Source organism: Entelurus aequoreus, linkage group LG25 (assembly GCF_033978785.1).
Source record: "Entelurus aequoreus isolate RoL-2023_Sb linkage group LG25, RoL_Eaeq_v1.1, whole genome shotgun sequence".
In the NCBI taxonomy this organism is placed as follows: Eukaryota; Metazoa; Chordata; class Actinopteri; order Syngnathiformes; family Syngnathidae; genus Entelurus; species Entelurus aequoreus.
In genome coordinates, this window is record NC_084755.1 from 1,639,442 (window position 1) to 1,665,316 (window position 25,875).

The window sequence follows — 25,875 nt, forward strand, 5'->3', positions numbered from 1 at the left end:
TATCAGACAGAAAATAAGCAAATATCACCCATATTTGAGATATTTCATCTTACTTAGACTTCAGTTTCTGCAGTTCACCAAAATTGCTTTTGAGTTTGTAATGCACAACACAATGTGATAAGACACCAATCTATACTGGCTGAAAAACATGAACAATCATATTGCAGTATCCGTTAAGTATTAGCCCACATTTCATGTTTCGTTCGTACACAGCTAGCTCGATAGCGTATGTACTGTAGTTGTAATAACACGCACCGTGGGTATCATGATCAATATTTCCGTGACCCACTCAAAGGCCAGTTGTCTCTTTTTGTCCAGCCGGCTTGGGATGTTTTTTTCCTGTTTATTATGTGTAAGCATTCCATTTATGTCAAAATAGCATTGCTCCAAGTTCCTCGTTCACAGCGACAAAGTCACGCCGACCTCACTCTCTCGGGTCCCGTCTTCGCCAACGTTTCACACTTCCTCCATGCTCGTTACTACAAGCAACACTTCATTCTCCGTATATTCAGCTTCAAAAAAAGATAAGGTTGTGAATCCCCGTTTGTCCAAAAATAGTAGTTTTCATTGTATATTACCAAGTCTGCCATGATTAGAACACGCTCGCATTTGTTTCCGAAAGTAGGAACACACATTTCAAAACACACCTGTTCCTGACTGTTGATTGATTGATTGATTGAAACTTTCATCAGTAGATTGCACAGTACATTACATATTTCGTATAATTGACCACTAAATGGTAACACCCCAATAAGTTTTTCAACTTGTTTAAAGGCCTACTGAAAGCCACTACTAGCGACCACGCAGTCTGATAGTTTATATATTAATGATGAAATCTTAACATTGCAACACATGCCAATACGGCCGGGTTAACTTATAAAGTGACATTTTAAACTTCCCGGGGAACTTCCGCTTGAAAACGTCGCGGTATGATGACGTATGTGCGTGACGTCACGAGGTCAAGGGAAGTGTTTGGACCCAATTCAAATACCTCTGTTTTCTTCGACAAAATTCCACAGTATTCTGGACATCTGTGTTGGTGAATCTTTTGCAATTTGTTTAATGGACAATGGAGACTGCAAAGAAGAAAGTTGTAGGTGGGATCGGTGTATTAGCGGCTGGCTGTAGCAACACCAACACCAGGAGGTTGTGTTGTGTTTTGAGCAGGATAGCAGACGCACTACGGTGAGTACAGATTTGGCTTCCAAACATTTGATCGCTTGCCCGTACGTGCGTGTCGATATGTGCATGTCACGTACGTAACTTTGGGGAAATATATGTTTCTTGCCGACTCTGATGGCGGCCGGGGTGTCGTCAAAAGCGTACAACGCCCACCGCCGCCGCCGCATCTAAGTTAGCTTCTATTTTTTTAGCTTCGCCAAGCTGAAAATTATTAACCGTGTATTTACATGTTCATGGTTTAATAGTATTGTTGATCTTCTGTCTATCCTTCCAGTCAGGGTTTTTTTAAATTTAGTTTCTATCTGCATTTGAGACTGATGCTATCACGTTAGCTGCGTAGCTAGGTTAGCTTCTATTTTTTTAGCTTCGCCAAGCTGAAAATTATTAACCGTGTATTTACATGTTCATGGTTTAATAGTATTGTTGATCTTCTGTCTATCCTTCCAGTCAGGGTTTTTTTTAATTTAGTTTCTATCTGCATTTGAGACTGATGCTATCACGTTAGCTCCGTAGCTAAGTTAGCTTCTATTTTTTTAGCTTCGCCAAGCTGAAAATTATTAACCGTGTATTTACATGTTCATGGTTTAATAGTATTGTTGATCTTCTGTCTATCCTTCCAGTCAGGGTTTTTTTTAATTTAGTTTCTATCTGCATTTGAGACTGATGCTATCACGTTAGCTCCGTAGCTAAGTTAGCTTCTATTTTTTTAGCTTCGCCAAGCTGAAAATTATTAACCGTGTATTTACATGTTCATGGTTTAATAGTATTGTTGATCTTCTGTCTATCCTTCCAGTCAGGTTTTTTTTTATTTAGTTTCTATCTGCATTTGAGACTGATGATATCACGTTAGCTCCGTAGCTAAGTTGGCTTCTATTTTTTTAGCTTCGCCAAGCTGAAAATTATTAACCGTGTATTTACATGTTCATGGTTTAATAGTATTGTTGATCTTCTGTCTATCCTTCCAGTCAGGGTTTTTTTTAATTTAGTTTCTATCTGCATTTGAGACTGATGCTATCACGTTGGCTACGTAGCTAGGTTAGCTTCTATTTTTTTAGCTTCGCCAAGCTGAAAATTATTAACCGTGTATTTACATGTTCATGGTTTAATAGTATTGTTGATCTTCTGTCTATCCTTCCAGTCAGGGTTTTTTTAAATTTAGTTTCTATCTGCATTTGAGACTGATGCTATCACGTTAGCTCCGTAGCTAAGTTAGCTTCTATTTTTTTAGCTTCGCCAAGCTGAAAATTATTAACCGTGTATTTACATGTTCATGGTTTAATAGTATTGTTGATCTTCTGTCTATCCTTCCAGTCAGAGTTTTTTTTAATTTAGTTTCTATCTGCATTTGAGACTGATGCTATCACGTTAGCTCCGTAGCTAAGTTAGCTTCTATTTTTTTAGCTTCGCCAAGCTGAAAATTATTAACCGTGTATTTACATGTTCATGGTTTAATAGTATTGTTGATCTTCTGTCTATCCTTCCAGTCAGGGTTTTTTTTAATTTAGTTTCTATCTGCATTTGAGACTGATGCTATCACGTTAGCTCCGTAGCTAGGTTAGCTTCTATTTTTTTAGCTTCGCCAAGCTGAAAATTATTAACCGTGTATTTACATGTTCATGGTTTAATAGTATTGTTGATCTTCTGTCTATCCTTCCAGTCAGGGTTTTTTTTAATTTTGTTTCCATCTGCATTTGAGCCTGCTATCACGTTAGCTCTGTAGTTAAGTTAGCTTCTATTTTTTTAGCTTCGCAAAGCTGAAAATTATTAACCGTGTATTTACATGTTCATGGTTTAATAGTATTGTTGATCTTCTGTCTATCCTTCCAGTCAGGGTTTTTTTAAATTTTGTTTCCATCTGCATTTGAGCCTGCTATCATGTTAGCTCTGTAGTTAAGTTAGCTTCTATTTTTTTAGCTTCGCAAAGCTGAAAATTATTAACCGTGTATTTACATGTTCATGGTTTAATAGTATTGTTGATCTTCTGTCTATCCTTCCAGTCAGGGTTTTTTTTAATTTAGTTTCTATCTGCATTTGAGACTGATGCTATCACGTTAGCTCCGTAGCTAAGTTAGCTTCTATTTTTTTAGCTTCGCCAAGCTGAAAATTATTAACCGTGTATTTACATGTTCATGGTTTAATAGTATTGTTGATATTCTGTCTATCCTTCCAGTCAGGGTTTTTTAAAATTTTGTTTCTGTCTGCATTTGAGCCTGCTATCACGTTAGCTCTGTAGTTAAGTTAGCTTCTATTTTTTTAGCTTCGCAAAGCTGAAAATTATCAACCGTGTATTTACATGTTCAGTCACTGTGAATGTCCATTTCGCGTTCTTGACTCTCATTTTCAAGAGGATTTAGTATCTGAGGTGGTTTAAAATACAAATCCGTGATCCACAATAGAAAAAGGAGAGAGTGTGGAATCCAATGAGCCAGCTTGTACCTAAGTTACGGTCAGAGCGAAAAAAGATACGTCCACCACTGCCTCTCTAGTCCTTCACTGTAACGTTCCTCATCCACGAATCTTTCATCCTGGCTCAAATTAATGGGGAAATCGTCGCTTTCTCGGTCCGAATGTCTCTCGCTCCATTGTAAACAAAGCGGAATTGTGAGGAATCCTTTGTCTTGTGACGTCACGCTACTTCCGGTAGGGGCAAGGGTTGTTTTTATCAGATACCAAAAGTTGCGATCTTTATCGTCGTTGTTCTATACTAAATCCTTTCAGCAAAAATATGGCAATATTGCGAAATGATCAAGTATGACACATAGAATGGATCTGCTATTCCCGTTTAAATAAAACAATTTCATTTCAGTAGGCCTTTAAGTCGGGGTCCACGTTAATCAATTTATGTTCACTGTAAATTTGATCTATCTTTGTTGTTGTTGTTTTTATCCAATTGATGTTATTTTGTTTTTGTGCAGTGCTGTTGAGTGCAGAGAAAGGAGCCTTATACTTTAAATGTATTATTGCTCAAAAAGGTTCATTATGTCTTCTTATTTAAAATATTCTTGTAATCAGACAATATTTTCGGTATATTAAACGGAATTTTTACCCCGCCTCTTGATGGTTAATGGAGGAGGGAGTCCCATGTAACCATCAATCCCGATTGATGGCTTCCTTGGGCCGCTTCCTTAGTTCGATCGCCTCCATCGTTTGAACTTGTTACTTTCTGTGCCGATGATTTTGCCGTTGTCCCGGTCCATGATGTGGTTATTTATATTGCAATGATCTGAAATGGCTGATTTTAAGATTTCCTGTTCGGATTTTTGTTTTAGGCTTCTTGTAAACCTTCCAGTTGTCTCTTTTTGTGTTGAATGTCCTCCCTGTTTCTCCCATGTATGATTTTTTTCATGATTTACAAGGGATTTCGTAGATGACATTGCTTTTCTTGTCTTGTTCTATTTTGTCTGTTGGATGTACAAGTAACTGTCTTGTTTTTGTGTGAGGTTTAGCTGTTGTGTTTATTTTGTGTTTTTTCATGACCTTCTGTATTGGTTCAGTTATTCCCCTAATGTATGGTAAGGTTATGACCTCTTTGTTCTTTATTTCAGGTTTTACTTTGTTCTCTTTTCCTTGTTTTTTACTTGTTGTTCCCCTTTTTTGATGGCCCAGGTCAGATATTGGCAGTTTTTGAGTCCATTTTTGATGTGTTTCTCTTTTTTTGTCTGTTTTCTTCTTCTGTTATGATGTTGGCCCGTTCATAGAGTGTTCTCACGACTGATGGTTGGTGTGCCGTGGGATGTTCGGAGGTCCAGAGTAGATATTGGTCGGTGTGCGTCGGTTTTAGAAGAACAGTAATGTTTTGACTGTCGTCATCTTTGCGGTGGATTTTCGGTTATGGTCCCGTTAATTTCCTTTTCATGTGTGAATTTGATGTTTCCAGTCTTGTCAATACTGTTGAGGTAAAACATAGTTTATCTTCAATTTCGACTCTTTAAAATTCAACCGAAAAAAAGAAGAGAAAAACTTTAAAAAAATAATTTATGGAACATCATTAGTAATTTTTCCTAATTAAGATTAATTTACCCCGCCTTCCGCCCGATTGTAGCTGAGATAGGCTCCAGCGCCCCCCCGCGACCCCAAAAGGGACAAGCGGTAGAAAATGGATGGATGGAAGATTAATTTTAGAATTTTGATGACATGTTTTAAATAGGTTAAAATCCAATCTACATTTTGTTAGAATATATAACAAATTGGACCAAGCTATATTTCTAACAAAGACAAATCATTATTTCTTCTAGATTTTCCAGAACAAACATTTTAAAATAAATTCAAAAGACTTTGAAATAAGATTTACATTTGATTCTACAGATTTTCTAGATTTGCCAGAATAATTATTTTGAATTTTAATCATAATACGTTTGAAGAAATATTTCACAAATATTCTTCGTCGAAAAAACAGAAGCTAAAATGAAGAATTAAATTCAAATGTATATATTATTCTTTACAATAAAAATAAAAAAATGTACTTGAACATTGAGTTGAATTGTCAGGAAAGAAAAGGAAGGAATTTAAAAGGTAAAAAGGTATATGTGTTTAAAAATCCTAAAATCATTTTTAAGGTTGTATTTTTCTCTAAAATTGTCTTTCTGAAAGTTATAAGAAGCAAAGTAAAAAAATTAATGAATTTATTTAAACAAGTGAAGACCAAGTCTTTAAAATATGTTCTTGGATTTTAAAATTGTATTTGAGTTTTGTCTCTCTTAGAATGAAAAATGTTGGGCAAAGCGAGACCAGCTTGCTAGTAAATAAATGAAATTTAAAAAATAGATGCAGCTCACTGGTAAGTGCTGCTATTTGAGCTATTTTTAGAACAGGCCGGCGGGCTACTCATCTGGTCCTTACGGGCTACCGCGTTGGTGACCCCTGGTATGGGTGCTGTGTTGATGGCGGTGGTTTCTAGTTTTATTGGGTCGAGATCTCGTGCGAGTTGTTTTGAATTTTAGCAGTGGTATTCTGAGAGACCAAGGAGAGGTTTTATTATTTCAAAGAGCGCTTTTGATAAATGATATGTAACGGAACCTATACTGTCAACTATTGGGCGTAGTGGGGTATCTTTTTTGTGAATCTTGGGGGAACCGTATATTCTTGGGGTGATATTTGCTGTGGGTATTAAAAGTTCATATTGATCTTGTTATTTTTTTTATTTTTGACATTGTTTGAGGAGAGTCTTGAGCATTTTTTTTTATTTTCTTCTGTGGGATCTTTTTTCTTATCTTTCAGCATGGTTTCCATTTGTTTTTCATATGCCTCCGTGTCCATTATTACTGTAGTTCTTCCTTTGTCTGCTGGTATGATCGTGATGGTTTCATCTTTTTTGAGTGTAATAGGATAGGACTTTATTGTCATTGCACAGGTATAACAAAACTATCTTTTCAGCACAAACCCATTCAAGATTAGACAAACAATTATCATTATTAATGATAATGATAATTTGAAAAGTAAATGTATTATTATTATTATTATTATTATTATTATTATTATTTGTTGCCAGAAGTCGGAAGTGTGCTGCAATGGAAACGGAAACAAATGTGCTGAGGAAATACGTTTCGTCAATGCTTAAAATGACCCCAAAAAAACGGGAAATACTTTACATATTACATATTGTTATGAATGTGTCTGTTACTACATGATATGCAGTGTTTCCCATAAACTGCCAAGATACCTGTGGCGGTGGGGGCGTGGCTATTGGCGTGTTCAACATGACATCATCGAGTAATTTGCATAATTTACTACAATGATATGATTTTCTCTAAAAAGGCTCAAAAAATGTATACTTACTAATTAATAATAACAGTTTTGTTTTAAACATCCATCCATCCATCCATTTTACAATATAATTACAACACTTTATGTACATATTTATATACAGATTTGAACAATAAGTTATTCACTGAAATATATTTATTAATTGTGGTTCTTACAAAAAATATATCTTATCAAATATAAAAGCTAAAATGTCTCTTAAAGCTCTGCCCCTTTAATTAGTGCATACTAAATAATTTAACTTTAGCCTACTACTGCAACCATATTATTTACCAGCAACATAAAGTGAAACAGAGGCAGAGGTGTCCTGCCACTGTCAGTAACAAATAAACAGAAAACTGTAGTGGTCAAGTACAAATAAGGCAACAAGAACTGCCGATATGGGCATCTACATCAACTATATGATTTGCCGCTGAACAGGACAAAAAAAAAAAAAAAAAAAAAAAAAAAAAAAAAAAGTAAAAAAAAATATATATATATATTATTTTTTATTTGTGGTGGACGTAATTATTTCGTGGCGGGCCGCCAGAAATAAAAGAATGTGTGTGAAACACTGAAATGTATACTTGCATTGTGCATCTAAAACATTGATGGAGTGTTTTGAAGTTATTTTTAGAGGGCTTTGAAGGCTACAACGGTGACTCCCTTTAACCGCATTTTCCAAGCGCTTTTTTTAATCATCTTTAAAACCCTAAAAAAACAAAAAACGTGTGTTCTTGTGTCTCATGTTTGTGAACGATAGGCAAAAATCCCCAAAAAGTGCAGTTCCTCTTAAGCATCTGATGCAAAGCATATGACAGAGAAAAACACCAGGAGAAGCATCTTTATTTTCAATAAGCAGACATATAGTTGTTTCTATGCATCACAAGGCTCACTGCTGCACTGTTTGTGCATTTGTTGTACGCTCTCACCCAAAGTTCAAAGTATGCTGAAGGAATCCACGGTTATCTGCGAGAGCAAAGACACACAGATTGCTGAGCTGAAGAAGATGACCGACCAGAGTGCCGATTCTTTGAAAAATGAGTTTGAGAGGAAGGTAAAGTGTGAGATGTCCAAGGTAGATTACCATTGCAGGAGAGCTTTGATGTGATGAGCGGACTTTTGCAGGTAGAATCTGTGTCAGCTCACGAGCTGGCAGTAGTTTGCCAACTGATTTTGAGTAGCTCTCTTTAAAGCAGGGGTCACCAACCTTTTTGAAAGCAAGATCTACTTCTTGGGTACTGATTAATGCGAAGGGCTACCAGTTTGATACACACTTCAATAAATTGCCAGAAATAGCCAATTTGCTCAATTTACCTTTAACTTAACTCAATACAAATACACGTACCGTTACACCCCTACTACTGAATTAGATTGACTAATATTATCATATTATTATCCTTCAACAATAAAGTCATACATTTCTAATGATGAAAAACATTATACTACAAAGTTTGTTGAATCTTTGTTCATACACATAATGTATTTAGCATTCTTAATTGTCACACAAGTGGAGAAAGTAGTTAACCGACCTAAAAAGCAAAAAAACATCACCATTGTGACCATACGTGTAAGGTTCGAGGCTTTGTTTGTGTAAGTGAGTAAGATAATAGCGTGTATCATTCATGTGATTTCTTCCAGCTGCATGCAGTAGTGGCAGAAATGGAGAAGGAGAAGTTCGAACTGCAAAAGAAGCATTCGGACAATATCCAAGAGCTGCTGGAGAACACCAAGATACGGCTGGCAAAGATGGAGTCAGAGTATAACGCTCGCTCACAATCCACTGTGAGTACAACATTTGGGTGTTTCTTTGTGTGCGTCGGCTTTTCCGACACATTTAAAGGCCTACTGAAATGATTTTTTTTAATTTAAACGGGAATAGCAGATCTATTCTATGTGTCATACTTGATCATTTCGCGATATTGCCATATTTTTGCTGAAAGGATTTAGTATAGAACAACGACGATAAAGTTCGCAACTTTTGCTCGCTGATAAAAAAAAAGACTTGCCTGTAGCGGAAGTAGCGTGACGTCACAGGAGCTAGTATTCCTCACAATTCCCCGTTGTTTACAATGGAGCGAGAGAGATTCGGACCGAGAAAGTGACGATTACCCCATTAATTTGAGCGAGGATGAAAGATTCGTAGATGAGGAACGTTACAGTGAAGGACTTGAGAGGCAGTGATGGACGTATCTTTTTTCGCTCTGACCGTAACTTAGCTGGCTCATTGGATTCCACACTCTCCTTTTTTTTATTGTGGATCACAGATTTGTATTTTAAACCACCTCGGATACTATATCCTCTTGAAAATGAGAGTCGAGCACGCGAAATGGACATTTAAAGTGACTTTTATCTCCAAGACAATACATCGGTGACACACTTAGCTACTGAGCTAACGTGATAGCATCGTTCTCATATGAAGATAGAAACAAAATAAATAAACCCCTGACTGGAAGGATAGACAGAAGATCAACAATACTATTAAACCATGTACATGTAACTACACGGTTAAAAATTCTCAGCCTGGTAAGGCTTAAAAATGCTGTTGCTAACGACGCTAAGGCTAATTTAGCAACTTAGCAACCGGACCTCACAGAACTATGATAAAAACATTAGCGCTCCACCTACGCCAGCCAGCCCTCATCTTCCCATCAACAGCCGTGCTCACCTGCGTTCCAGCGATCGACGACGTGACGAAGGACTTCATCCGTGGGTTTGGCGGCAAGCATCGGCTAGGCGTAGTAAGTAGTCCTTGTTGTGTTGCTGTAAGTATTGTACTTAGCCGCTAATACACCGATCGATCCCACCTACAACGTTCTTCTTTGCAGTCTCCATTGTTCATTAAACAAATTGCAAAAGATTCACCAACACAGATGTCCAGAATACTGTGGAATTTTGTCGAAGAAAACAAGAGGCTTTTCTATCGGGTCCGATGGGGTCCAACCACTTCCGTGGATTTTGTGACGTCACGCGCATAAATCATATCCAAAGGAGTTTTTCAACCGGAAGTGTGGCGGGAAATTTAAAAAGTCACTTTATAAGTTAACCCGGCCGTATTGGCATGTGTTGCAATGTTAAGATTTCATCATTGATATATAAACTATCAGACTGCGTGGTCGCTAGTAGTGGCTTTCAGTAGGCCTTTAAGGTTTTCACATCTTTAGTAAGACATGTTAGGACATCGCATCACATTGCTTAAAGCTACTGCATGCATGCAACATAATACTGAGTATTTCTGCTTTTTACTGCTACACTCTGTCAAGACTAATAAATAACTTAAATAACTGCAATTCTTCTCTAAGAAGATATTTCAATTAGCTGATTCTTTGTATAAACAAAACAAAAATGTATTAGAAATCCCGTGAAATGAATAAGGGTGAAACTTTATCTTAGAGCTGCAGCTATCGAATATTTTAGTAATCGAGTATTCTATCGAATATCCCGATCGATTAATCGAGTGATCGAATAAATCATATTTTTGCTTAATTAATGTGTAATTATTAGGGGTGTAAGGGTACACAAACATTTTGGTTCGGTACGTACCTCGGTTTAGACGTCACAGTTCGGTTAATTTTCGGTACAGTAAGAAAACAACAAAATATAAATTTTTTGGTTATTTATTTACCAAATTTGTAAACAATGGCATAACATACACTACCGTTCAAAAGTTTGGGGTCACATTGAAATGTCCTTATTTTTGAAGGAAAAGCACTGTACTTTTCAATGAAGATAACTTTAAACTAGTCTTAACTTGAAAGAAATACACTCTATACATTGCTAATGTGGTAAATGACTATTCTAGCTGCAAATGTCTGGTTTTTGGTGCAATATCTACATAGGTGTATAGAGGCCCATTTCCAGCAACTATCACTCCAGTGTTCTAATGGTACAATGTGTTTGCTCATTGGCTCAGAAGGCTAATTGATGATTAGAAAACCCTTGTGCAATCATGTTCACACATCTGAAAACAGTTTAGCTCGTTACAGAAGCTACAAAACGGACCTTCCGTTGAGCAGATTGAGTTTCTGGAGCATCACATTCGTGGGGTCAATTAAACGCTCAAAATGGCCAGAAAAAGACAACTTTCATCTGAAACTCGACAGTCTATTCTTGTTCTTAGAAATGAAGGCTATTCCACAAAATTGTTTGGGTGACCCCAAACTTTTGAACGGTAGTGTATATCAAATAAAAACTAAATAAGATAAGGCTCAGAATGGTTTCTTAACAAAACCTTTCTACATATAAAGTGCTTTTTTTGATTGATTGATTGAGACTTTTATCAGTAGATTGCACAGTACAGTACATATTCCGTACAATTGACCACTAAATGGTAACACCCCAATACGTTTTTCAACTTGTTTAAGTCGGGGTCCACGTTAATCAACATTACACATATGACAAAGAAAAAAATGTATTTCAAGCGTTGCAGTTACAAAAAGGTTGGGGACCGCTGGGTTAAAGGGAGGAAGACTTCTTTTAATGTGGCTTAATCACCACCAGGGGCCATAATGTGACATGTCTCACAAATAGCATTGTGTCGTCAGTGTGTCGTCAGTAACGGGGGCATGGATCACACATGTTGCCACTTGTCTTAAATCTGTCAGCAAGCTCACATTTGAAAGGCATCAAACAGTGGACAGTGTGGGGCCCGAAGGTAAGGCCTCTTGTTTTAATAATTAAGGACAGACAAGGTCTATGCGGATAAAAAGAGCCCTCTGTCAATTGTATCTTAGCTGTTTTACTACACACACACACACACGCACACACACACACACACACACACACACACACACACACACACACACACACACACACACACGCACACACACACACATTCCTGTAATTGTTACCTTCTTGAGACCTCCGAAAAATATCTACCTCTTTAGGACCAGCCTTTCTAGATATATAAATAAGTGTATTTACAACATGAATAATACATACATACTATGTAAATATAAAAAAAGCAATTTCACAAAAAAAAACGTATCATTTTGGCAGTATTATAATAAAAGTCGTCATTATACTCAATGCAAGTCAAAATTTTACAAGAAAAACGGAACATTTGTGCAATGTTATGATAAAAGTTGGAATTTTACTCGAAAACAGTCGCAATTTTACAAGAAAAGCTTAAAATGTTGGCAATTTTATGAAAAGAGTCGTAATTTTACTCGACAAAAGTCACAATTTTATAAGAAAACTGTAAAATTTTGGCGATGTTATAATAGTAATCGGAACTTAACTTGGCAAAATGATGACAAAAGTTATCAAATGTCACTGTTGTACAAGAACAACAACAAAATTGGCAATATTGTGATAAAAGATTTCACCACCAGGGGTGCAAATGAGATCTCTATGTTTTGTTGTTTGCAATGTGCTTGAGGCCGATGACAAAGGAGTCAGGGACCACAGATGGCCCCTGTGCCGCACTTTGGGCAACCCAGCTGTAGAAGCTAACTGTTAATGGCCACTATAGTCTTAGTACAATAGTGTATTTGTTCATCCTATGGTCACATATGGGTTGTCTTACGTCAGCACAGGAAGTCGTAAAATCAGCTGTTCACCTGGCGGTTTTTTTTGGGGGTGAATAGGGAAGTCCTTTAGCTTGTTTTATCATATATTGCTGCCTTTGCACCTGTCAATGTTTACTTTTGTATGCACATTAAATCAACCAAAAATCCTGACTTTGGAGCAATGTTCACAGACTCTAGTATTTGGCTCTCTATTAGATGCAATGGATTTCCGTATTGGGACCATGATTTATGTCATCACTTGTTCACACCTCCTCATATGGAAGATACTTTTCCTTGTTGATGTCTCAAGAAGGGTTGAAATACAAGAACACACACACACACACATTCTTGTATTTCTAACCTTCTTTAGGACCAGCCTTTTTAGATATATAAAGATGTGTATTTACAACATTAATAATATATACATACTATGCAAATTTAAAAAACTTGTTGTGAAAAATGAGTTGGAATTTCACAAGAAAAAGGTCACAATTTCACAAGAAAAACTTAAAATGTTGGCAGTATTATAATAAAAGTCCTCATTTTACTCAACGCAAGTCAAAATTTTACAAGAAAAACATTTGTGCAATGTTATGATAAAAGTTGGAATTTTACTCAATAACAGTCGCAATTTTACAAGAAAAACTTAACATTTTGGCAATTTTATGAAAAGAGTCATAATTTTACTCGACAAAAGTCACAATCGTATAAGAAAACTTTAACATTTTGGCAATATTATAATAATTATCGGAATTTCACTCGGCAAAATTGTGACAAAAGTCATAAGTTTATTTAAAAAATGTCACTATTTTATAAGAACAACAGAAAAATTGGCATTATTGCGATAAAAGTAAAAAAAATGTATAACAAATCACCATTTTGCATTAAAAAGTAATACTTTTACAAAAAAAATCATAATTATACGGGAAAATATCGCAATATTACCGAAACAGAAAGAATATGAGAAATTGTGCCCAATTTTGTAAGAAAAAAGTCGACACATTGTGAGAAAAACACTGCTTATAGTTCATTTATTTATTTTTTTGAATTTTTTGTTTGTAATTGGTTTTTAATCTTCATTATTTACTCCAAGTTATTACAGTATGTCTCTATATACATATTTCTTTTTTTTTTTTTAATGAATTTTGGCCCAAGGGGGCGCATGTCAATTTCTTACACACACTTGTTATTTCATATGTTGACCAGAGGGGGAGCACTTTTAAAAGCGACACACAGTCAATGTGAAAAATCCCTCCTTTTTGGGACCACCCTCATTTTGATAGTAGTCACCAGCAGGGGGTGCAAATGAGACATTCTCTATTAGATGCAATGTTATTGGGACCATGATTTATGTCATCACTTGTTCACACCTCCTCATGTGGAAGATACTTTTCCTTCTTCATGTCTCAAGAAGGCTAGAAATACAAGATCACACACACACACACACACACACACACACACACACACACACACACACACACACACACACACACACACACACACACACACACATGCACATTCTTGTATTTTTTACCTTCTTGAGACCTGAGAAAAACGCCTCCCTCTTTAGGACCAGCCTTTCTAGATATATAAAGATGTGTATTTACAACATGAATAATACATACATACTATGCAAATATAAAAAAGGTTGTTGTGAAAAATTAGTTGGACTCTCACAAAAAGGTCACAATTTCACAAGAAAAACTTAGAATTGTGGCAGTATTATAATAAAAGTCGTCATTTTACTCAACGCAAGTCAAAATGTTACAAGAATAACTGAACATTTGTGCAATAGTATAATAAAAGTTGGAAGTTTACTCAATAACAGTCGCAATTTTACAAGAAAAGCTTAAAATTGTGGCAATTTTATGAAAAGAGTCGTAATTTTACTCGACAAAAGTCACAATTTTATAAGAAAACTTTTGAAATTTGGGCAATATAAAAATAATCAGAATTTTATTCTGCAAAATTATGAAAAAAAATCATAATTTTACTCAAAAAAGTCACTGTTTTACAAGAACAACAAAAAATTGGTAACATTGTGATGAAAGCCAGAATTGTATATGACAAATGTAACCATTTTTCCTTAAAAAGTAATAATTTTACAAGAAAATATTGCAATATTACAGAAACAGAAAGAATATGAGAAATTGTTCCCAATTTTATAAGTAAAAAGTCGACACATTGTGAGAAAAAGACTACTTTTTGTCAATTTATTTATTTGTAATTGGATTTTGATCTCCATTATTTACTTCAGGTTATTACAGTATGTCTCTATATACATATTTATTTATTTTTTTAAATGAATTTTGGCTCAAGGGGGCGCATTTCAATTTCTTACACACACTTGTTATTTCATATGTTGACCAGAGGGGGAGCACTTTTAAAAGCGACACACAGTCAATGTGAAAAATCCCTCCTTTTTGGGACCACCCTCATTTTGATAGTAGTCACCAGCAAATGAGACATTCTCTATTAGATGCAATGTTATTGGGACCATGATTTATGTCATCACTTGTTCACACCTCCTCATGTGGAAGATACTTTTCCTTCTTCATGTCTCAAGAAGGCTAGAAATACAAGAACACACACACACGCACACAATAAAGTATGTTCAAAGTGAACTTATCTCAGATGAGTTATCAGTCGCTGTATCTAAATGTCAACATGTCTCCAAGCCTTTCATTTTGCAAAGGTTTATCATCTGTATTGATTTGTTATGTAGTTTATTCATATTTACTCCACACAGTTCCAGTGAAATGTAACAGTTAATGCTCCCCTACACAGAATATGAAGGAAGGGAGTGTAGATATGAGAACATGGAGATACTGTATGTGCATGAATGTTATCTCTGCAGACACAGTGACTGAGTGGGTGCTTTGACCATAAAAGACAAGCCGGTATCTTTTGAAGTGTTGCGCCAGGCCATCTCTTGATTGGAGTCCATTTTCCATCTGCCACATAGAAATAGGTCAGAATAAAGATATGGCCATTTTTGGTGTTAAGGTAGAGAATAGGTCAAAGTCGTGTGTTAATTTGTTGTTGTTAATCCAGCAAACTCGTTTCATGGAACTTTTTAGTAGGATTTTCCTCAAAAAAGTGCTTTCATTAGTAAATGGTGGAGCTTCTGTGGCCGTATTTGTTTGGATATCAAACCAAATTTGATTTCCTTTTCCTTATTGAAAATTACAGAACTGGAATGATCTGTTTTAGCGTCAAACTGCTGCCAATCTAAAACCTGTATTTGTCTTTTTAGTAGCAATCTCACATTAACTGTCATACAATTGGAAAAATAGGTTAACTTTTAGTTAAAAACTACTTCCAACTAGGGTTGTACGGTATACCAGTACTAGTATAGTATTGCGGTACTAATGAATCAAAAACGGTACTATACTCTATACCAGGGGTCACCAACCTTTTTGAAACCAAGAGCTACTTCTTGGGTAGTGATTAATGCGAAGGGCTACCAGTTTGATACACACTTCAATAAATTGCCAGAAATAGCCAATTTGCTCAATTTACCTTTAACTCTATGTTATTATTAATAATGAATGATATTTACACTTAATTGAACGGTTTAAAAGAGGAGAAAACACGAAAAAAATGACAATTAAATTTTGAAACATAGTTTATCTTCAATTTCGACTCTTTAAAATTCAAAATTCAACCGAAAAAAAGAAGAGGAAAAACTAGCTAATTCGAAACTTTTTGAAAAAATTAAAAAAAGAATTTATGGAACATCATTAGTAATTTTTCCTGATTAAGATTCATTTTAGAATTTTGATGACATGTTTTAAATAGGTTAAAATCCAATCTACACTTTGTTAGAATATATAACAAATTGGACCAAGCTATATTTCTAACAAAGACAAATCATTATTTATTCTAGATTTTCCACAACAAAAATGTAAAAGAAATTCAAAAGACTTTGAAATAAGATTTAAATTTGATTCTACAGATTTTCTAGATTTGCCAGAATAATTTTTTTGAATTTTAATCATAATAAGTTTGAAGAAATATTTCACAAATATTCTTTGTTGAAAAAACAGAAGCTAAAATGAAGAATTAAATTAAAATGTATTTATTATTTTTTACAATAAAAAAATACAATTACTTGAACATTGATTTAAATTGTCAGGAAAGAAGAGGAAGGAATTTAAAAGGTAAAAAGGTATACGTGTTTAAAAATCCTAAAATCATTTTAAGGTTGTATTTTTTGTCTAAAATTGTCTTTCTGAAAGTTATAAGAAGCAAAGTAAAAAAATTAATGAATTTATTTAAACAAGTGAAGACCAAGTCTTTAAAATATTTTCTTGGATTTTCAAATTCTATTTGAGTTTTGTCTCTCTTAGAATTAAAAATGTCGGGCAAAGCGAGACCAGCTTGCTAGTAAATAAATACAATTTAAAAAATAGAGGCAGCTCACTGGTAAGTGCTGCTATTTGAGCTATTTTTAGAACAGGCCAGCGGGCTACTCATCTGGTCCTTACGGGCTACCTGGTGCCCGCGGGCACCGCGTTGGTGACCCCTGCTCTATACTCTGAAAAGTACCGGTTCGCCATATTTTTTTTTACAGGCATGACGGCGCGTCGTCGTCACGCCATGACATTACTAGTTTTACGAGCAGAGGAGCATGTTCAGCAGAGCACACACACAGAGGACTTACAAGCAGACACAGTGTGTAGACAGAAAAGGAAGAACGCACACATTTTGGTGTAAAAAGTAAAGATAAAGGTGAAGTTATAACACTGAAACACCCTCAGGAAGAGCTGCTTTAGCGGCTAATGTCCATCCGCGATCGTCAGTGTTTTAGCTTCTTCAAAATCACTAATCCTCGACTCCATGGCGACAAATAAAGTAAGTTTCTTACAAGTATCGTTATCACTGCAGGACGAGGAATAGCTAAACATGCTATATGAGGATACAATAGTTCACCGGTGTCACAAAGAAAACAAATGCCATGGGTGGATCTACACCTGACATCCACTGTAATGATACCAAGTACAAGAGCGTATCTAGTCGATACTACTATGATTACATCCATATTTTTTTTATCGTCACAAAATCATTTTTTTATTCATATTATATTCATAAATTTAGGAAATATGTCCCTGGACACATGAGAACTTAAATTATGACCAATGTATGATCCTGTAACTACTTGGTATCGGATTGATACCTAAATTTGTGGTATCATCCAAAACTAATGTAAAGTATCAAACAACAGAAGAATAAGTGATTATTACATTTGAACAGAAGTGTAGATAGAACATGTTAAAAGAGAAAATAAGCAGATATTAACAGTAAATGAACAAGTAGATTAATAATCCATTTTTACAGCTTGTCCTTAATAATGTGTACAAAATAATAGGTGTATAAATGACACAATATGTTACTGCATATGTCAGCAGACTAATTAGGAGTCTTTGTTTGTTTACTTACTACTAAAAGACAAGTTGTCTAGTATGTTCACTATTTTATTTAAGGACTAAATTGCAATAATAAACATATTTTTCATGTACCCTAAGATTTTTTGTTTAAATAAAGCCAATAATGCCATTTTTTGTGGTCCCCTTTATTTAAAAAAGTATCAAAAAGTATTGACAAGTATCAAAATTCATTTTGGTACCGGTATCAAAATTCATTTTGGTACCGGTACCAAAATATTGGTATCGAGACAACCTTACTTCCAACAAATAAATGAAAAAATCTTAAATGTGCTTCATGCATGTCATTAATTGTCGCACAAGTTTAGGAAAGAAAACAAATTAATTTAATTCATTTAATTGATTTAAATATTTTAATGGTTAATTATTTGATTTTAATTTACAAAGTGCATAACATGAACTTTGATAACAACTAGCAGTTATCGATAAGTCTACTCCTCCTTTTTTTGTTAAATGTAGCAAAAAAGCAAAAGCATGCATGATGACTAGAGATGTCCGATAATATCGGCTATCGGCCGATATATGCGTTAAAATGTAATATCGGAAATTATCGGTATCGTTTTTTTTATTATCGGTATCTTTTTTCTTTTTAAAAAAAAATTAAATCCACATAAAAAACAGAAGATACACTTACAATTAGTGCACCAACCCAAAAAACCTCCCTCCCCCATTTACACTCATTCACACAAAAGGGTTGTTTCTTTCTGTTATTAATATTCTGCTTCCTACATTATATATCAATATATATCAATACAGTCTGCAAGGGATACAGTCCGTAAGCACACATGATTGTGCGTGCTGCTGCTCCACTAATAATACTAACCTTTAACAGTTAATTTTACTCATTTTCATTAATTACTAGTTTCTATGTAACTGTTTTTATATTGTTTTACTTTCTTTTTTATTCAAGAAAATGTTTTTAATTTATTTATCTTATTTTACTAATTTTTTTAAAAAGTACCTTATCTTCACCATACCTGGTTGTCCAAATTAGGCATAATAATGTGTTAATTCCACGACTGCATATATCGGTTGATATCGGTATCGGTAATTAAAGAGTTGGACAATATCGGAATCAAGCCATTATCGGACATCCCTAATGATGACACATTGACATCTCGCATGACATCATGCGTGACCGGTCAATATTTTGTGTGATTTCAAGAGTTTCTTTTCCTTAAAAAATATCAAAAAACATCAATTGCACATCCTCTACTGTGATTAAATGTGCATGTTTGCATGCATCCACACCAAGGACATCAACGTTATGAGATGAGGGATCCAGGCTGTCATCTGGTTGATGTCTTTTTTTTCTTTCTTTTTTTTTCTCACACATTCAACATTTTTTTTTATCTTCAAAGACTTTTTTGAAATGTAACTTATGTAGTTCACACCCAGTAATTCACACGGGCAACACCTAATTAGTGGATGTAATTTGCTCCCACTGAGAGTGTCCAGGTGTACCAGCCAGAGTTTGGACAGGTGCTTCTTCTCATCTCCTGCCAGAGAGCAAACGTGTCACGTGTGCCCGCCTGCGAAACACAGCCTTCTTGTTTCTGTCTTACTAACACCAAAGCACAAGCGTCCTTCTTTCTCTTATGCACCACTCTCCTTTACCATCTCTCCTGTCATCGCCTGCCTCTGTCATCGTTCACATCTACCCGCACACTCCATCTTTAATCACATCCTCTTTATCAGCCTGCTCGTACAGCATTACATGCTGTCATATACACAAATATATAAAGACACGTAGCAGACAAAGAAACTGTATTTCTGTTCAATAACAAGGGGCGGAAAAGCAGAATAAAGCACTTGACAATCAAATATAATACTGAACATAACAGACGTTGTTACGTACTGTACATATATTATTTACATCAGAGGTATTTAACAATTAACTTTTTGGTTGATTATCGTATTTTCCGAACCACAGGGCGCACCGGATTATAAGACGCATTAAAGGGGTCATATTATGATTTTTTTTTTGTAAATGTAAAAGACTTCCTTGTGGTCTACATCAGTGGTCACTAGGGATGATACTCGAAACCGGTTTTCCCGGTTGTTTGATAAGAAAAGAACCGAGTCCTCGGACTCGAATCCCTTTTTGAGAACCGGTACCCGTTATCGAGACCACTATAGTAAAGGAAAAGAGTTGATTCTTTATTCGAATCCCGTCCCGACCAGAAATGCTCCGTGGGACATCACAAGAAATGACGTCATGTAGCTCAGTCATTAGGCGCAGATAGCGAAAGCGGGAAAACAATGGACGGGAAAAAGCGCTCCAAGGTGTAATAAAGTTCAAAACAAAAGGTATAATCCAATGAACAACTTTACTGAGAGATTTTAGCAGGGTAAAACACATGACCAACACTTTTACGACCAACCAGAAACATAGCAACCAGGCTAGCAACGCACCTCCTTTACGGCAGCTGTCGCAACGTTCTTAAAGCAACCGCAGCACATACATATATATACTACATATCTCACTTTTTTAACTTTTGTTTTTCTTTCCTTGTAAACGTTACAAAATCACACTGTAGATGTGTTGTCTGTCTAATTATAAATAATGCAGACGAGGCGTGTTGGCTGAGTTCTTGACGTTTACTTTCACAGCGTGGCAACATGCAACACTTTTCGGGGCTACAGCGCATGCTCGTCACTCCCGTTGCATGCTGGGTAGTGTAGTTGTTATATTCCCTAGCTCATAACATCTTTCCCCCTATAAAGAAATAATGTTAACTCAATAAAGTGTATTTCTTTTTTTAGCTTTAACTTTTCATTTTTTAGCATTGTAACCACATTTGCAAACAACTTTTCTCTTCATAGAATTTTCTTTCAATAAAGAAATAAAGTGCAAAAATGTCAAAGCATCATAACAAACAGTTATGTTCCAATAGCAGCAGAAGTGCACTTTTTGGAGAGCTGTATTATTTTCAGTTTTGTGCCCAAGGGACTGATTTTATTTAACACTATATTATTATTTATACACCTATAGTGATCACAGAGACAGCTTGTTTTTGTGTTACTGTATATATTTGTTTCTCTGAAAAATCCCACTTAATATACTTTGGGTAACAACAGTCAATGTTTATTTATTTTATTTTATTTTTTTAGGTGGGTAACAGTCAATATTTATTTATTTATTAGATTTAATTGTTTTATTATATAATAAAAGTGAGCTTTTGTTAAACCAAATATTGTGTGTTTTTTTCCATATACAACAACCTATCTGGATTCGATACGAGAATCGATAAGGAATCGGTTCGATAAGAGGATTCGATAATAGGCTCGAACTCGATAATTCCTTATCAAACATCATCCCTAGTGGTCACCAACCTTTTTGTAGCTGCGGACCGGTCAACGCTTGAAAATTTGTCCCACGGACCGGAGCGGGGGGGGGGTATTTATTTATTTATTTTTTCATAAAGAAATTCAATCAGGTGTGCTTACGGACTGTATCCCTGCAGACTGTATTGATCTATATTGATATATAATTAGGTATGTCCGATAATGGCTTTTTGCCGATATTCTGATATTGTCCAACTCTTTAATTACCGATACCGATATCAACCGATATATGCAGTCGTGGAATTAACACATTATTATGTCTAATTTGGACAACCAGGTATGGTGAAGATAAGGTACTTTTTAAAAAAAATTAGTAAAATAAGATAAATAAATTAAAAACATTTTCTTGAATAAAAAAGAAAGTACAACAATATAAAAACAGTTACATAGAAACTAGTAATTAATGAAAATGAGTAACATTAACTGTTAAAGGTTAGTACTATTAGTGGACCAGCAGCACGCACAATCATGTGTGCTTACGGACTGTATCCCTTGCAGACTGTATTGATATATATTGATATATAATGTAGGAAGCAGAATATTAATAACAGAAAGAAACAACCCTTTTGTGTGAATGAGTGTAAATGGGGGAGGGAGGTTTTTTGGGTTGGTGCACTAATTGTAAGTGTATCTTGTGTTTTTTATGTGGATTTAATTTAAAAAAAAACTAACAAACAAAAAAAAACGATACTGATAATAAAATAAACGATACCGATAATTTCCGATATTACATTTTAACGCATTCATCGGCCGATAATATATATATGTATATATATATAATGTATATATATCAATATAGATCTATATTGATATATAATGTATATATTGTGTTTTTTATGTTGATTTAATAACAAAAAATTAAAAATGTTTTATTTTTATTTTGTATTTTTTTATTTCTTTTGCGGTACCGGTCCGCGGCCCGGTGGTTGGGGACCACTGGTCTACACAACATGTAATGGTGGTTCTTTGCTCAAAATGTTGCATAGATGATGTTTTTACTAGAGATGTCCAATGATAGCTTTTTTGCCGGTATCCGATATTCCTATTAATTACCGATTCCGATATCAAGCGATACCGATATATACAGTGGTGGAATTAACACATTATTATGCCTCATTTTGTTGTGATGCCCGGCTGGATGCATTAAACAATGTAACAAGGTTTTCCTAAATAAACCAACTCAAGTTATTATTGAAGTCACAAAGTGCATTTTTTTTTTTTTTTTTAACATGCCTCAAAACAGCAGCTTGGAATTTGGGACATGCTCTCCCTGAGAGAGCATGAGGAGGTTGAGGTGGGGGGGAGGTATATTGTAGCGTCCCGGAAGAGTTAGTGCTGCAAGGGGTTCTGGGTATTTGTTCTGTTGCGTTTATGTTGTGTTACGGTGCGGATGTTCTCCCGAAATGTGTTTGTCATTCTTGTTTGGTGTGGGTTCACATATTTGTAACAGTGTTAAAGTTGTTTATACGGCCACCCTCAGTGTGACCTGTATGGCTGTTGACCAAGTATGCCTTGCATTCACTTGTGTGTGTGAAAAGCCGTAGATATTATGTGATTTTAGTAATTTTTTCTTGATCTGGGTACAAAAAGAACTGATTGCAGGTATCGTTTGACAGACACAGTTTCGATACTACTTGGTATCGGGTTGTTTCGGTCGATACCTGAAAGGTATCGAGTACCGATACCCAGCCCTACATACTATAAACATTCTTGTTGTGTAAATGTGCTATATAAATAAAGTGGATTGGATTACTTACGATACAAACCTACCACAACTAACAAACGCAACAACAACAACATCCTCTGGTGTAACACCACCTTCAGCAACAACGTCGGTACCAATATCGGACACAAATACGTAGCACTAGTAGACAAGCACTTCTCAAGGCATCACAAGCTCCATAAAATCTCCAGCCGCAACACCATCAAGATTAGCTACAGCCGCATGAACAACACCAACCAGATAACCACAACAAACATGCTTGTTTTCATACACTTCTAAATGTGAAGATATAATCGTCATGTGATATCGCTTAGATTTCAGTTTTTGCAGAGTATCGCCTACAATTTAAGTTGGACAGGTTGGTAGTAGGGATGTCTGATAATGGCTTTTTGCCGATATCCGATATGCCGATATTGTCCAACTCTTTAATTACCGATACCGATATCAACCGATATATACAGTCGTGGAATTAACACATTATTATGCCTAATTTGGACAACCAGGTATGGTGAAGATAAGGTACTTTTTAAAAAAATTTAATAAAATAAGATAAATAAATTAAAAACATTTTCTTGAATAAAAAATAAAGTACAACAATATAAAAACAGTTACATAGAAACTAGTAATGAATGAAAATTTGTAAAATGAACTGTTAAAGGTTAGTACTATTAGTGGAGCAGCAGCACGCACAATCATGTGTGCTTACGGACTGTATCCCTTGCAGACTGTATTGATATATATTGATATATAATGTAGGAAGCAGAATATTAATAACAGAAAGAAACAACCCTTTTGTTTGAATGAGTGTAAATGGGGGAGGGAGGTTTTTTGGGTTGGTGCACTAATTGTAAGTGTATCTTGTGTTTTTTATGTGGATTTAATTAAAAAAAACACACAAAAAACGATACTGATAATAAAAAAAAACGATACCGATAATTTCCGATATTACATTTTAACGCATTTATCGGCCGATAATATCGGCAGACCGATATTATCGGACATCTCTAATTATTATTATTATTATTGGCTTTTATGTAGTTTGCACTTTGTCTGTATTATTACTATTATCATTATTATCGACTCTTTGCCTCATTCTTTTTATTTTCCAATTTTAATTATGTTAGATCTGTGTTGTTGTTGTTGTTGTTGGGGACAAGTGTTGTAAATTAGCTTTGGCTACAAACACTATGATGCATACATTGGATAACTGTTTCAGATATCTATGTTTCTGTATCTGTCCCTATTTCAACAACAAAAAAAATATATATATATATTAAGGATGTCCGATAATGGCTTTTTGCCGATATCCGATATTCCGATATTGTCCAACTTCAAGTTTCAAGTTTCAAGTTTATTATTCTTCGGTCAATCGTCAACAAAATAAACAAACAGTTGTACATTCTTAAATTGAAAATGAAAATGTTGCAGACCGAAAGGGTTTAGGTTGAAGTTGAACACTTATTGCGCCTAACCCTATAAACAATGTCAAGTACAAAATAAACTTCCGAAAATTATTGAATGTCCATTGTACAACATATTATAAATACACATTATACATAACATAAACACAGTTCAATTATATACACAGTAAAGGCATGTGAAATATCCTTGTAGACATGTTAAACCTTTGTACCAATTTATATACTATATACAAACAATTGTACTTCCATTATTATTTATAACCCACATTTAGTATTTGAATTAACATTGATCATAGTATTAACTACTGTGTTGATTCTAGAGTGATATATTTTTTCAAGACATTGGTCTTAAAGTGTTTTTTAAATGTGTGAATAGAACTGGAACATTTTAAGGAATTATCCAAGCTGTTCCACAGTTGAACCCCCCTGACAGAAACACATCTACTTTTTAAGCTTGTTCTTATCTTAGCTTTCTGGAAGACAGCTGAACCTCTGAGGTCATAGGGATTCTCTCTGGGTTTAAACCTCTCCTGTAGACACCCAGGCAGCATGTGGTTATGAGCTTTGTACGTCACAATAGCAGTGTTGAGGTCAACAAGATCGTGCAGTTTTAATGTTTTTAATTTAATAAAAAGAGCATTGGTATGGTCATGATAATCTGCATAATTTACAATTCTAATCGCTTTCTTTTGAAGTAAGAATATAGATTTAATGTTTGTTTTGTAATTGTTACCCCAGATTTCGACACAATAATTAAGATAAGGGAGTACAAAATAATTATATAACATGATAAGAGCCTTTTGATTTACGGAGTTTTTTATTTTATGTAACATAGCAATATTTTTTGCCATCTTTGTCTTAAGTATATTTATGTGCAGTTTCCAATTTAATTTATCATCTATATGGATTCCCAAAAATTTTGTTGAATACACCCTTTCTATCTCCATATCATCAATTCTTATATGACACTGTTTGTTATTTTTCCTATTTCCAAAAATTATATATTTTGTTTTATTTAGGTTGATTGACAGTTTATTGGCATCAAACCATTGCTTTAGTATGTGGAGTTCACTCTCTACAGTCCCTAAGAGATGGCCAAGGTCTTGCCCAGAACAGTACAGACTTGTATCATCAGCAAAGAGAATACAGTTGAGTTTTTTAAAGATTTTACAGATATCATTAATGTACAATAAAAACAATTTTGGTCCCAATACAGAACCTTGGGGTACTCCATGTGTTATAATCTTTTTATCTGAATCTACATTATTCATATGCACGTACTGTTCTCTGCCACCAAGATAACTTTTCAACCAATCATGAGCAAGACCTCTAAAACCATACCTCTGCATTTTGTTTAAAAGTAATGTGTGATCGATGGTGTCAAAGGCCTTGCTCAGGTCAATAAAAACGCCAACAACAAACTCCCTCTTATCAATTGCAGTGGTTACCTCCTCAACTAGTTCCATCACTGCCATGGAAGAGGACCTGTTTGGTCGAAAGCCGTA

The 25,875-nt window shown here is 35.0% G+C and overlaps 1 protein-coding gene across 4 annotated transcripts in view; it reads left to right on the top strand.

Annotated features, from left to right (window-relative positions):
* Positions 1 to 25,875, top strand: part of LOC133642385 (centrosomal protein of 112 kDa-like) — a 327,796-nt gene that overhangs the window by 82,369 nt on the left and 219,552 nt on the right. For all 4 annotated transcript variants that reach the window (XM_062036544.1, XM_062036545.1, XM_062036543.1 and 1 more), the window contains 2 exons: positions 7,860 to 7,978; positions 8,563 to 8,706. In XM_062036544.1, coding sequence (XP_061892528.1) covers positions 7,860 to 7,978; positions 8,563 to 8,706 — 263 coding nt within the window. The remainder of the gene's footprint in view (positions 1 to 7,859; positions 7,979 to 8,562; positions 8,707 to 25,875) is intronic.